Below are 15,281 nucleotides of genomic sequence, written 5' to 3'. Positions count from 1 at the left end.
CTTGGGTAATCTTGAGAGGTCGATTATATTTAGCAAAGTTGCAAAGAGAAAATCTCAAGGTTCAAGATTCAAGGTCAGTTTATTTTCATATTTCACATATCGAGTTTTGTACACATTGTTAATTTTCTTTACAAGAATGTATAACAAAAAGGTAGTTTCAATCAACATAAATACATCCTTGTTTTTAATACCAAATCATCTCATCTTGTGACCAAATTTAAAGTAAACAAATATTGGTTATCATTACATGGCAGCAAAAGATCCTATTCATTAACTTTGGTGTAAGCTATATGCATTCACTCTTTCTTATAATAAACACTTTGTACTTAAAAAAAACTTATCATTTTGCTTGCACAATTCAATCTTATTGTGTAACGACTATGAGAAAACAACTACAATCTCTGACTGAAAAGTGAAAACGATTATAAAAACTACTATCATAATCATGACACGCCACGTCTAATCAACAACGGGCGTGATCTTTTTCACAAAGTACAATGTTTAAAGATTAAAGAAACTATATAATTCTTTAAAATATATCATGCTTTAAAAGATTATATATTATATGGCTGTCGTTTTTCTTTAAAAACACGCACAAACTGCATTTTCGTTTGTAATAAAATACGATAACATGAGTACCTCTGAATATTTCTTCAATTGCCATAAGACAAAATACTGTAGTGGTTACGTATATATAACATATCGTTCAAACATAAATTATTCACTGTAATTCTATTTTTGTAGACACACTTTTTGTGATTTGACGCCCAGGAAAAATGAAAAGGGATAGTTTTATAAGATTTTACAGAATTCTATTAGATATCGCAGTCTTGTTGTTTTTATATTCCTTTGAGTTTTTTTTCCCACCAATATTAGTAATAGGATTATTATTATTATTATCATTATTAGTAGTAGTACTAATAGTAGTAGCAGTAGTACATGTAATAGGATCAAATCATTATACAGTGCGTCCCAGAAAAAACGAAACCGAGAATTATCGATGTTTTATCTTAACTTAATCACAATTATAATTAATAAGTGACACATATTTGGAAAGCTTATATCCTCCTCTTTCATTTGATGCAACTCGTATAATCCATATTTCACGCATGAGTGATTAAAATGAAGTTGAAGAGAGGAAAACAAAAAGTCATTTGGCGGACGGTATCTGAATTTCAAAAAGAAAATCACATTTCTAGAAAGTTGAGTTTCTGCCCTTTCATATGACACCTCAGTCAGGAAAAATGAGCTAGGAATAAAAAAGTTCTGTTTGTTTAAAGTAGTGCTTGCATTTCCATAATTTTATCAAACGAATTCGTTTTCGCTGGCTGTCTGCTGTAGCAGCAAACGGAATTAACAAAATACTTATTAAACTCCGTTTCGTTGACAATCAGCCTTAGACGAAAGACTTCATGCATGGCTGATTGTCTACGAAACGGAGTAAAGTCTGTTGTCAATTCTGCTTGTTGCTACGGCAGGGAGCCAGTGAAAACGAATTCGTATCACATGAGTTGCATCAAATGAAAGAGGAGGATCTAAGCTTTCCAAATATTATGTGTCATTAATTAATTCGTCGCTGTTTTCACGAAGTGACGGTAGTGAAAAAAAATTGCATTCACTTTGCGTTACGATTTTCCTCACTACCGTCACTTCGTGAAAACAAGGACGAATTATAATGATGATTTGATCCTACTACATGTACTACTACTACTACTACTACTACTACTACTTCTACGCGCTGGGTTGGCTTTGTCGTCTTGTTCTTGGCAAGCTATTTTCTCCGGCTTAAGTTGACAAGCATGTTGCCTTCTGCGGGTCTTAGGATGAGCTGCCCTGCAGGTTTGGCTTCGTCTATGGTCTGGATCGATTTGATGGAGAATCTTCGGAGAATACTGGCTAGGATTATTTTGTCCTCCATCATGGCAAATTTCTGACCTGTGTTAATGTTGAAGGTAGAGGTCAAAGGGTACAAACTGTTACAAAGGAGTCACGGTAAAACCATTATATCTGCATGTATTTATCTATCCGTCTGTCTGTCTATTTACTAGTAACACGATCACAAATGCGTTCGAGAAATCAACCTATGGAGCCAATTCAAACCTATTCAATAGGTGACGCACAAGACTGTTTTAATTGACCTAGGCTCATTGTTATTGAAGTCTTTGCGATGTGTTCTACCCTCCCTCCTCCCTTTCGTGAGCCAGTCTGTGATAATTGTGCAGGGGACGTCGCTATAAAGATAGGGGATAGGAAGATGAATTTTCCCATTATTGTTGATTTTATAAAATAAATACAAACAAAAATAAACAACTGCGTGCTTCTGTTTTTTTTTCTCTTGCATTTTAAAATCTGAAGATATTATAAAAACATAAACGCAGAAAGTAGATCGATTCCCTATTCTGCTAAGGGCATGAATTCTCGCTTGCCCTTGTTATCGGTCGCTCCACTCCCCTAACTTTCATCCATGTATTACCAGTTCCCCCCCCCCCCCCACCCCAAACGAGAAGAAAAATAAAAAGGAAGACATTACTAAACCCTTGCTGGGGTTTGTCTTACCAATGCAGTTTCTTGGCCCAGCTGAAAACGGCACATAGGCGTACGGATGTCTTTCTTCGGCATTCACGGGAAGGAACCGATCCGGGTCAAACCGTTCAGGATTAGGGAATTCGTCCGGGTCTTGGTGAAGGCCGTAGATGCTTAAGGCCACCAGGGTCTCTTTAGGAACCACCTTGCCATCTGATAATTTATTTGATAGAGAGGTAGAAACAGATAAAACGTAACAAAAATACTTTCAGGTTGGTACGTAAACATGGTAATGCTGTACAAGCCTAGCTGTAGATAGGAGCTTCAGGCATTGGGAAGTTGTATCATTGACCAGCAGATGACGTTTTGCATTGTATGGCGCCGTATGTTCGGAACGGGTGAAACAACTTGCGTGGATCTAAGGTACGGATGGGTGGTGGGGATCGGGGGCTACATGGGTCCAATACCTCCAACAGTCCAATTACTTCCTGAATTTTATCCACCGATTATCGAACCGCCTGATGATTCAACTCCGCAAAAATCAGCGTCGGAAACGGACATGAAGAATGGGGAAAAAGAAGGGAGCAAATTAAAATGATAATACAAAAAAGTGATAGACGGAACACTGTAAAACTTATCGATAGATGAAATTACCTAACATTATATCCTCATCGAGTTTTCTAAAGATACTGGGGACCGAAGGGATGAGGCGAAGTGTTTCTTTGACGACGCATGTGAGATACTGGAGCCTAGACAGGTCATCTGACGTCACGGGCCGCATGGAGTCACCTGTATGGAAAGTAAAAGAGTAAGATTATGTTAAACATGTATTAAAAGAAAAATTAAAGTAAAACTTTTCAGGAATTAGCCAATTGTAATGCATGGGCCGAAATCGCCTTTAAAACGTTGATGTTAAGGTATTACTCCACATCTCTCTGACAAGTAAGCAAACAAACAATTCAGGACCAAGATGCAAAACAGACTTGGTAGTTATTATTGTCATCCCGATTTAAAATAGGCCTAGTTTAATAAGATAAACAATATTTAAAATTTTAAAAAATTACTTTTATACCAAAAAAACTTTAAAAAATTGGCGCATTTTAGGGGTAAGCCTTTTATTTCTAGGATAAATTTCTGACTAGGCTATCTGTTTCGAGTGGTTTGTCCTCCTTTTTCGGGAGGAGCGGGGGGGGGGGGCACAGTTTTGCCGAGGGGGCATGTCCCATTGCCCCCTGGATCCGTCCAGCCTCAATAATCTTTGTTTTATTAGACATACCAAAGACCTCGTCTATTTCCATATGTAGTCGTGCCTGTACATCCGGGTGATGGCCGATGAGGAGGATTGCCCAGCCTGCCGCAGCAGCCGTGGTGTCGTGACCCTGTAAAATGAGGGGGGGGTAAAAAAAAAAATCCAGCAACATCAGATCAATTTTGTGTTTTAAATAGAGATGTTATCTTGAAATGTGAACTGTTTTAATTGTTATAGGCACCCATTAAGCCATATACAGGCTACCTACATAACATTATCAGCTACCCTTAATGGTAATACGATTGTACCATTGTGTAAAAATCGGTAAAGAAATGCTACTGATTAGAAATAGTAATAGTCCATGTACATATATAGGCAGAATTATAATTCCTTTAGAGCTGCCCATGTCCCATTTGATCATGAGCTATATGATTATGACATGACATGAAGAATATAGATGACTGCCCACCGCACAGGGAAATGATCAGACTACGATTACACTAAGTTCTTTATGGGAGAGTCCAAGGTGCTATAAGCCTTGACTGCGATCCATTGGGCTCCCAGTCGTAGAAGAGATTTGGGTCGTAGTCGGATCGTTAGCATGCCGTTGACTCATCGCGCGTTACAGTGACTATCATTTCTTGAACATGCAAGGTATCTGTTTACTACCGTCTATACCAAGGCCAGCCTTCCCTGAAAAAGAAGGAATAACTACAAAGTTCGAACCAAAATGAATTTCATCCTTCTTACTTCAAACATGAACGTGTCTACTTCTTCGCGGATATCACCCAGGGTGAAGCTCGCATCTTCTCGGTGCATCTGAAGAAGAAGATCTAGGAATGCGATTCTCTTACGTGTCCTAGCAACAACATCAACATCATCATCATCCGTGTTAGTGTCTTTTGGAGACTCCTTCAGTCTTTCCTGTATCATCTATATGATAAGTCATGGTAATAAATAATAATTTGGTGATGATAATAATAATAGTTTTATGACGATAAGGTTATTGATAATAAAGGGGAAAATAATAATACATAACAATATTAACATTATTATTAATACTACTATTACTACTACTACTACTACTACTACTACTACTACTACTACTATTACTACTACTACTACTACTATTACTACTACTACTACTACTATTACTACTACTACTACTATACTAATAATAATACTCCTAGTACTACTACTACTACTACTGCTACTACTACTACCACTACTACTACTACCACTACTACTACCACAGTACTACTATCAATAATAATGATAATAATTATAATAATAATGATAACAATACTAATATCCATAACAATATCAATAACAACAATTATCATGGCTCATTACGTGAAACTTAAATATATTTTACCATGTTATTGTTATTACCACAAACCCACAAAATGTGCAAATTGCTGTGGGATCAACAATTGTCCCGGCTCGACACCCATTTACAAAGCTAGTTGTAGCAATATTTCACATTTACTCTCTCCGACCCCCAACACGAAATCTTACTGAAAATTCATTAAAACGTTAACAATATTGATTGTCATGGTAGTGATAAAATAAACTTACTTTGTTGGTTACACCATGAAGGATTTTCAGGGTTTCTTTATGTTCTTTACCGGTTTTTATTTTGTCAAAGATGAAGTCGGGCCAGAGCAAAGGATTCTTTCCTCGTATCGTCACCAATTCACTCATTCTGTGAAGTTATATATGAAGATTATCCACAGCGAGTATAATTGTAAACATGGCAAAGAACATTACTTATATTACTATTCCTACTATTAACTACTGATAATACTGCTGCTACTACTACTACTACATGTACTTCTACGATGATTATTAATTTATATTTTATCATTATTTTCAATAAATGGTATTAAAAAGGTAATTAAAGGGTAAACAATGGTAAATTGATATCAATACCATAGATAAGTCGAAGGAAGAGACGAGAGAACGAATGGTTTAACTACCAGATGTGGCATGTCAACTGATGGTATTTTTTGTTTACCTTCCAACAGCTTTCACATATTCATTTTCACTATTTTCTTGTGCGTTGGAAGAACGTCCCATCGCGGTAACTGTGGGTAAATTATATAGAGTATGATTATGATAAACCAAATATTCTCTCTTTCTCTTTGAACATTAATATGTGACAGGAGAATTATATGTTATGACGACTTGGAGTGGCAATTTCATTTTATTTCATTTGGTCGTCCAATATAATTTGTACATGGATATTTGTTTCGCCCAGGGGCCTTTAATTTTCAAGCCTGTGGCTTCCATATCAGCCTCTGTCTTGTTTTGTTCAGTTGTTTGAGAATTGACGGGAGAAATCGCATTATACAATTTTGGTACATTATGGGAAATTTACGTAATTGTTAGTTATTCATGATCCAAGTCACGCTGTAATTTTATCAATTGTAAGTTTGTTTATTTGTTCGTGATTATTAACCATGCCCTGAACTTGACAACATGTTATATTTTGTTTTATTTTATGTTTGGAAATGGAAATGAAATAAACAAAATGAAATAGATAAAAACCGATCAGACATAGTTTTACAAGAACACTTAAAATATAAAACATTGATATATTCTGTTCTTGATAATACGATATACATAATAATGATTTTCGTTTGGTTATTGCTTGTTTCGTCTCCTTCAACAAGGTAATGTAATTCAGCTGCCATATATTTAGATTCATTTACCATTAGGAAATTGAACCCCAAACCTAACAATTCGTAGAACCTATGGTGCACAAAACCTCGAGACCCCTTTTATTGTGTGCCAAAGACATTTCCTTACTCACTGCATATGATATCCAGTACGCAATAGGCGACGAGCGGGAAAATGTTGACCGTCTCAGATTTCTCTGCAAACTTTTCGAGTTTCTTGACCAAGATCATGCTCTGCTCGTTGAAAACATCCATGAAACTTTGCAGGATGGAGAAATGGAAGGTCGGAGTGAGCATCTTCCGTCGATGAAACCATTTCTGACCCCAGCTGCAGAAAGATTGGTCATGATAGTTATATATAGTCTTCATGGTGATTCGAGGTGGCGCCAAGGCTCAGTGGTAGAACTTAAGTTGTGCTTTAGAATTCGCAAAAAAAAAAAAAAAAAAAAAAAAAAAAATTGGTTCCCCCCCCCAAAAAAAAACATTGTCAATTGTTTTCTTCGATGAGCGAACCAGCTCATTTATGAATTTAATGTTATGATCTGGTGTGTGTTTATCGAAGATATCAAAAACAATCAGTTATTATGAACGCTTCTTCATGTATGTTGGGTAGGTACAAGTGGGACGTAAGTCTACTTTGTATTCACATATTCTTCCACGTCGTTTTTGTCTCATTCTAGCAAGCACATTAAACCAATATATTTACTATATTTAAAAAAAAATTATTATCTTGTGTTCTTATCAGGATGGTCACAAGGGTTACACTGTTTTGATATGTCAACGAGGCTCTGTTTACTTATTGTGCCAATTTTCCTCTCGCAGTTCTATGTTCATCTTGTACTTTGATTTTAACAAGTGCGTTCAACTTAAATTAGTTCACGACACTAGGTAACTTTGTATTGGTAACTATATTATCTATATCGATTTTTTTTGTAATGGTGGGCAAAGTAAAAATACTTTTGGATCAATTGAATGCGTGCCAATTTTCATTCTTTCTTTTAATATATTTTTTGGTCTGCATGATTCAGTATTAGCAAACATGATGCTGAAGTAACAACGAGAGCATTGTGATAATCATTATGTTAGAACTTGTTTGAATAGTGTATTTGATCAAGTGTAATCTAGGAAGATTAACACGTAGATATTTAGTTCTCATACAGCTGATGTGTTTAATCACTTAAAGGAAACCGAACCCCAGGTAACAACTTAACTTATTCTGAGAGATTTATTATATTATTGCCCATAAATCTACAAGATTCCCCACCGAAGTGTATGAGAGAGGTATAAAGCAAACATATATAGTACAGTTTCTCAGCACGACATAGGCATCGCCATTTTCTTGATAATGTGACGAACTATGCGAAGTCGTTTATCAAGTAAATGTATTCAAATTTATGGATGCTTCCTTCCCAGGTGTGTGTGGTGGTGAAGCATTTCATTCACCTGCTATTATCCTTTGTACTATAATTGCCAGAACGCAAATGGCATAATTAAGTTAGTGCTCTTCTGGGGTGAAGGTTTCTCATAAATGAAATAGATTTGTCAACTGCTATAGTGTAGTATTTATAAAGAAATTTTGTTACAATTGTGCCCCTATTATTTATTTTTTATTTTTTACCTAATATAATTTCTATCATCTCAGTTATTATTTGTTTTTATTGAAAAGTAAAGGTTTCGTTATTGATTTAAAAATTCTTTCTTACTAAAGCTTGGTGCATGATACATCAACTTCAACAGGTACGTCACATTTTAAAGAAAATGGCTGCGCCCATATCATGCCGAAAGGCATCACGTCATGCCAGGAATATCTTCATTTATATATATCTTGTACATTTTCGTAAGGAATAGTGTACATCAAAGTGCAGGAATACATCTCATTTTTCAGAATACCTACACTTATTCTTTGGGTTTAGGTTTCCTTTAATCAACATACAATTGAAATATTTACATAATGATTATGTGCCCATTAAAGTGTGTCTACCTATATGGGTGAAGCATCAGAAACCATCTTTGATATTATCTTGTATTTTTTATCCCAGTAATTAATTAAATATTTACATACTTACTTTAAAGATAAAGACTAGTTCTGGTCATGCGATTTCATTGTAAAAGAAACGTTGTGGAATCGATCAGAAAAGGTTGATCATCTAGCATATAAGTATTGGTGTGTACTGCAAAATTCTGGAATCTTCAAAATGATAAGAAATTTGGCCCAGTCTAGCTAAAGTTACAAGCACTGTACACAGAAAGATGTATATGGGACTACGCAACAAGTGCGCGATATCTATCCGGTCCAGATAGATATAACAATTTACCAAATATATCAATAAGTAGGCGGTTTCCCGGCAAAATTTGTATCATCACGTATTAGTCAAAACATATTCTTTCACATGATTGGTAATAAGAGCTTCCATTTCATTTTATGAGAGGGAGGCGTTTCCAAAACTGGTTCCTGATAAACTAGACATTGTAGATGAAAAACCGTAGCAGTACAGAAATACGCAATTTAGAGGGAGGGGGGGGGGGGGGTTAAACACAATCGAATAATTCTTACCTTGTTAATAATCCTAACCCAAGCCATGGTTCTAGAAACTTATACAGGTATCCTTTCTTGATGTGTCGGCTGTTGTTCAGTATCACCTGTGTGTAATAAAGTGAGGGATCTAGTTTGAGAGATAACATTTACATGGTGGGGGGGGGGGGGGGGGGAGGGAGGTATTACCTTAGTCATTGTGAGATAAGGTGAACCACTTGATTGGCCAACCAGAGCTAGTGAGTTATTCCAGGGAGGTGGAAATAATTATTTTTAAATGAAATCTCATACCACACATTCTTGTAAACAGAGGCCTTGTAAATCACCATATAATTTTCAGAATGAGACTGGTGTATCAAAAGAAGTTTAAATATATATGTATATATATATATATATATATATATATATATATATATTACTAGACCCCCCCCCCCCCTCCCTCCCTCCCTCCATGTCTCTGCCAGCGCCCTCTCAATAGCAGGACACACGCTACGCCATTCAGGTAACTGTTCGTGTTTTTCCCTAATCAAAGTAGAATAATCTAAAAGTTTTAAACAGCGCAGAATTTTTGTAAAAATATTTTCATATCTGATAATTTGTCATATATCTTTATCTTTATTTACGCATATATATATATTCGTCAAAGGAATACGGCTAGGGTTAGGATCAGGACTGCATTTGGGTTACAGGTGTTTGTTTTTTGGTTATAGGGTTAGATCCAGGGGTGACTGTAACAGTTAGGTTAGTGTAGGAAAATTGACACGGAGCAATAGACCGGTTTAGGCCTATTAAAAAATAATTCAAACAAAGGTTGTTCTGGACAATCTGAAAGCTTACCAGAGGCTTGCACGACATAGCACCAAGTGATATTAGCGGACTGTATTTCAAGTATTGTAGTTCATCAATTGATATTAGGTTATTGGAATACTAGGTTTCCAGGAAAGAAAACCAATACATTTGAAAATGTTCGTAAATCGGTTTATTGTCGCAGGAGCAATTTTAGTAAAAACAAACAGTCACCTCAACATTAAATATATATATATTTCAGCCCTCCACAGGCTACTTCAATTGATAAAGTGAAGTGACTGCCACTAAATAACAATTTTCTACACATATTATCAGCTTAATTGTAAATATATCTTTTAACCTTTAACATTTAACAACTTTTTTTCATTATGCCAAATCTAGGATCCCTGTTGCTCAGCTTTTCTGAGAAAATCTGTTGCTTTATCAGTTACTATGTAATTGAGTGCATCATTTCCCTTTCCGACCTTCAAATCCTAAAATTTCATTTTCTCTTGTAAACTTAATCTGTAAACGTGTCTGTTCATATATCCATTTATATCATGATATAGTCACCTCAACATGCTTGGCTTTGTAGAGGGTGAGTGATGGGACCGGTCCAAGCCACATCTTAAGAAGCCCTCCACTCCTCGCCCTGTACTCCTCCATGAGAGTTGTCATGTCAACGAAGAATTCTGGCAAGTTGGAGAAGAAAAGATGAGAAGCAGCAGTACAGGCTGGGTGATTGATTGACTGAATGTAAACTGATGGACTGTTTAATAAATCACCACGAACAATCCAGAGAAAATGATTCTTAAAGAAATGCAAAGAGAGACATTTCTCAATATTGAAATCATTGTAAAGCGTGTTTCACGATGTGAGTATATATTGCAGGTGTTAGGTTAGAAGGATATCATAGAGAGAATGTCCCAGTAGTGGTGGAGGTGGTGGTGGTGGTGGTGGTGGTGGTAGTAGCAGTAGTAGCAGGAGAAGTAGTACGTAGTAATATCAGTAGTAGTAGTAGTAGTAGTAGTAGTAGTATTAGTAGTAGTATAGGGATATCAGCTTTATATACAGCGATCAGAAATACTGAAATTTGAAATGTGGTCGGTAATGTGTAGGCAAAACAAATTAAACATACTCCTTTTTCAATAGCGTTCAGACAGCATGAAGATCACAATCTTACCCCTTTGATCGCTCTTGAATTCGTGGGCATTGCCTACAAGAGGTAGTGCCGGTGGTCCATCGAACCTGCTGATGAGGACGAAGATACGGATGGCCTTGGCGAGGAGGAATGTCACGACCACGGAGACGAGGATGAGAATGATTGGGAGGACGATACCGTATTCCATGATGTCGAGTACGTGGTCTGTCTAATCACCTCTTATATTATGGAGCTCTGTGTGCTCAAAATTGGATAAAACCAAGATTTTAATAGCAACCTTTTAAGTGACCATTTTCGCATTGTAATCAAATTTAATTCATACGTCTTTGTAAAGTACTTCGTTGCGAATTATCACTATGAATATGACGAACAAAGAAAAAGGACAAAATATACAGTTCCTCAGGTAGACAAAGGAATATCCCTTCACTGCTATTATGTAAAAATGTGTAGAACAGGTGAATATGCATATGACACCTGTTCTAAACATTTTTACATGATAGCAGTGAATGGATGTTCCTTAAGCCCCAGTCCCATATAAAGCTGGACCAGCACGGACGAGCACGGACCACTCCGGACCATCCCGGACCATGGTCTGGGGTGATCCGGGATGGTCCGGGATGTTTTGTTCAAAAAGTGTGATGCTTTAAAAGCTACAGTCCCATATACGTCCCGGACCGTCCCGGACCATCCCGGACCCCATCCGGGGTGATCCGGGATTCGGTCCGTGTTGACACCGTGTTGGCACCGGGGTGTCCTGGATGGTCCTGGATGGTCCTGGATGGTCCTGGATGGTCCTGGGCGGTCAATAACTCACTCCCGGACTGCCACGGATCAACACGGACCGCCCCGGCGCCACTACGGATGACCCCGGACCCAGCACGGTGGCTACACGGATCACCCCGGATCAAACTATTGTCCCGGACCGTCCCGGACCACCCCGGCAGTTTTTGACCGTCAAAAACATCCGGGGTCGACTCCCGGACCGCCCAGGACCATCCAGGACCATCCAGGACCCCATCCGGGGTGATCCGGGATTCGGTCCGTGTTGACACCGTGTTGGCACCGGGGTAGTCCTGGATGGTCCTGGATGGTCCTGGAAGATCCTGGGCGGTCCGGGAGTCGACCCCGGATGTTTTTGACGGTCAAAAACTGCCGGGGTGGTCCGGGACGGTCCGGGACAATAGTTTGATCCGGGGTGATCCGTGTAGCCACCGTGCTGGGTCCGGGGTCATCCGTAGTGGCGCCGGGGCGGTCCGTGTTGATCCGTGGCAGTCCGGGAGTGAGTTATTGACCCCGGATCACCCCGTCGCCCCTACGGATGATCCCGGACCATCCCGGTGCCAACACGGATCATCCCGGAATCCGTGTTGGCACCGGGATGGTCCGGTGTCATCCGTGTTGGCACCGTGTTGGCACCGGGGTGGTCCGGGACGGTCCGTGGCGGCTCCGTGCTGGGTCTGGAATGATCTGTACTGCTGCCGGGGCTACGCCCGGACGGTCGGGGGCGGTCCGTAGTGGTACCGTGTTGGGTCCGGGGAGACGGTCGGCGGTTGCGATTTTTTGAACAAAACATCCCGGACCATCCCGGATCACCCCAGACCATGGTCCGGGATGGTCCGGAGTGGTCCGTGCTCGTCCGTGCTGGTCCGGCTTTATATGGGACTGGGGCTTTACAGTGTGTCCCAGAAAAGACGAACCCGAGAATTATCGATGTTATATCATAACTTAATCGCAATTATAATTGATAAATGACACATATTTGTAAAGCTTAGAACCTCTTCTTTCAGTCAATGCAACTGATATGATGCATATTTCATGCATTAGTGATTTAAAACAATTTGAAGAGAGGGTACCAAAAAGCAATTTGCGAGCAGTATCTGAATTTCAAAAAGAAAATCACAATTCTAAAAAGTTCATTTCCTCCCCTTTCATTATGACACCTCGATCTGGAAAATTGAGCCAGGAATAACAAAGTTCTCTTTGTTCAATGTACTGCTTGCATTTCTATAATTTTATTAAACGGATTCGTTTTTACTGGCTGCCTGCCGTAGCAACAAACATAGTTGACAAAAGGCTGATCGTGAAGTCTGCATGGAGTCTTTCGTCGGTTTTGTAGTTAGGGCATGCAGACGCTGGAACGGACTCGTTTTTATAAAATAACGGAAATGCGAGCAATACTTTAAACGGAACTTTGTTATTCCTGGCTCCTTTTTCCTGACTGAGGTGTCATATGAAAGGGCAAAAAATGAACTTTCTTGAAATGTGATTTTCTCTTTGAAATTCAGATACAGTTCACCAAATGATTTTTTGGTACCCTTCGAATTGTTTTTAATCACTCATGTGTGACAAAGGCATCATATGAGTTGCATCAAATGAAAAAAGGTGGATCTGAGCTTTACAAATAAGTGTCATTTATTAATTATAATCTGGGACGCACTGTATATATAGTTAGCAAAAACATGCCTTTTGATTTCGAAGGACCTGTATATAATACTGAACAAACTAATGAGAGGAGGTATAGACCTACCTCAACGCACATTCTGGATTCTCTATCAAACACCGTTCATTTATTTTATTTTGATGATTATGATGATGACGTCGTAAGCAGAAGCGGCTGATTTTAGGCTACAATTATATCGAATTCATACTACATGTACCTTCACTTACTGTAGATGGAGATCAAAATCGTCTCAAATTTAAAAATTGAAGACAGAAATGATAAATGAATACCTAGCTACAACAGTCTGTAACAATTCCCTGATTAAATCCACCTCTTCAATGTTGATTCTTGGTTTGCCAAGTTGTCTTTGTGCTTCAGTACACCCTGTATTCGTGCCTTTAGCTATATAGAGAGAACACGGACGTGACAATTACTGTTTATAAGCAGGCGATCAGTTCGGGTACAGTGATACATAAATTGATTCTTCGCGCATTTATTGGTCTGTCTTGTTCAGTAGGACAAAGTCCATTCACCAGAAACCAACTCCATGACAGTCATATCTTTGTCGGCGACCTACGCAGATGTCATGAAGTGGATAAACCGTTTCACAAAGCCATGACAGACATGATATCGATATATCGCGATACTAGCAGCTCAAGAACATAGTCTTTGTCACGATCCATTTGATTTATCACGAATAACCCAAACAAGTTTTGGGGCTAAAATTTTTCAAAAAGAAACATATACATATAAATTCTCCTAAAATAAATAATAAATAGTGTCATTATCAAATGTAGATCATCAAACGATTTGCATAATTCTGTAAAGATTCTTAAATTTAAAACGAAAACCGGTGAGTGTTTTTTTTTCGACAATCCAATCAAAATGTAGTTGAAGGATACCGTAATGTGATAGTTTATCAATACGTACTTTTTTTTGTTTATTGTGACGAGGAATTTTAGGCAAAATACCTTTTCTAAGCCAGTTTTTATTCTAGAGTCTCGTAAATACTCATTATATAATTGATTTGATATTGAAAATATGATTTGGAAGAAGTTATTAGAGAGGGAATAATATTGTACATAGGCCCCAAAGGTATGGTGGTATCCTAATAAAAGACTATGGATCGACTATGGACAACGGTGTGTAACATTCTTATCTCTCATTTATATGTTATAGTTTAATGATTTGTGATTTAATGTTTATATTCAGCTTTTTAAATTTCTGTATAATTTGTATTATCACTTCTTTATATTTTCATTTCATCTCCCTGTTTCTCTGATCTCACATAACACTATCTCTATCTTATCGCGTGCTCTCTCTCTCTCTCTCTCTCTCTGTCTTTTCTCTCCCTTTCGCTCACTATATTCCCTCTTTTTCCTTCCCAATACCATTCACTCTCTCACTTCTACCTCCTACCCCTGGGGATGGGGTCTATTCGCTATTCATAAGGACCGCTATTCATAAGGTCCGCTATTCATAAGGACCGCTATTCATAACGTGCAAATTCCCGTACTTCCGGGTCCGCTATTCATAATGGCAAAAGAGGGTCACTATTCATAATGAAATAAGGTTCGTTAATCATAAGGACCGCTATTCATAACGTGAGATGAGGGTCGCTATTCATAATTCATATTAAGGGTCATTAATCATAAGGACCGCTATTCATAATATGAAATCAGGGTCGCTATTCATAATAGGAAAAGAGGGTCGCTATTCATAATATGAAATGAGGTTCGCTATTCATAAAAGGAGAAGAGGGTCGCTATTCATAATACGAAATGAGGTTCGCTATTCATAATAGGAGAAGAGGGTCGCTATTCATAATAGGAGAAGAGGGTCGCTATTCATAATAAGAAATGAGGGTCGCTATTCATAATAGGAGAAGAGGGTCGCTATTCATAATA

General features: G+C 38.1%; 1 protein-coding gene across 2 annotated transcripts; it reads right to left on the bottom strand.

Annotated features, from left to right (window-relative positions):
* Positions 1-1,712: 1,712 nt before the first annotated feature.
* LOC115918097 (cytochrome P450 4V2-like) lies at positions 1,713-13,787 on the bottom strand. Of its 2 annotated transcripts, XM_030979747.1 has the most exons (12): positions 13,665-13,787; positions 10,956-11,168; positions 10,346-10,464; positions 9,008-9,093; positions 6,588-6,781; positions 5,790-5,859; positions 5,351-5,477; positions 4,523-4,705; positions 3,800-3,902; positions 3,178-3,312; positions 2,557-2,736; positions 1,713-1,935 (listed from the first exon to the last, which is right to left on the bottom strand). In XM_030979747.1, the coding sequence occupies exons 2-12, from the start codon at positions 11,119-11,121 to the stop codon at positions 1,772-1,774; spliced, it is 1,527 nt and encodes a 508-aa protein (XP_030835607.1). In that variant the 5' UTR covers positions 11,122-11,168; positions 13,665-13,787; the 3' UTR covers positions 1,713-1,771. The 2 variants fall into 2 exon arrangements, with proteins under 2 accessions (XP_030835607.1, XP_030835606.1); XM_030979746.1 differs by lacking the exon at positions 13,665-13,787 and having other exon boundaries at positions 10,956-11,319.
* Between the last annotated feature and the right edge of the window lie 1,494 nt (positions 13,788-15,281).

This window comes from Strongylocentrotus purpuratus, unplaced genomic scaffold (assembly GCF_000002235.5).
Source record: "Strongylocentrotus purpuratus isolate Spur 01 unplaced genomic scaffold, Spur_5.0 spur5_scaffold_10, whole genome shotgun sequence".
Classification (NCBI taxonomy): Eukaryota; Metazoa; Echinodermata; class Echinoidea; order Camarodonta; family Strongylocentrotidae; genus Strongylocentrotus; species Strongylocentrotus purpuratus.
Note: the sequence above shows the minus strand (reverse complement) of the source record. Positions and strands in the feature narration are given on the sequence as shown.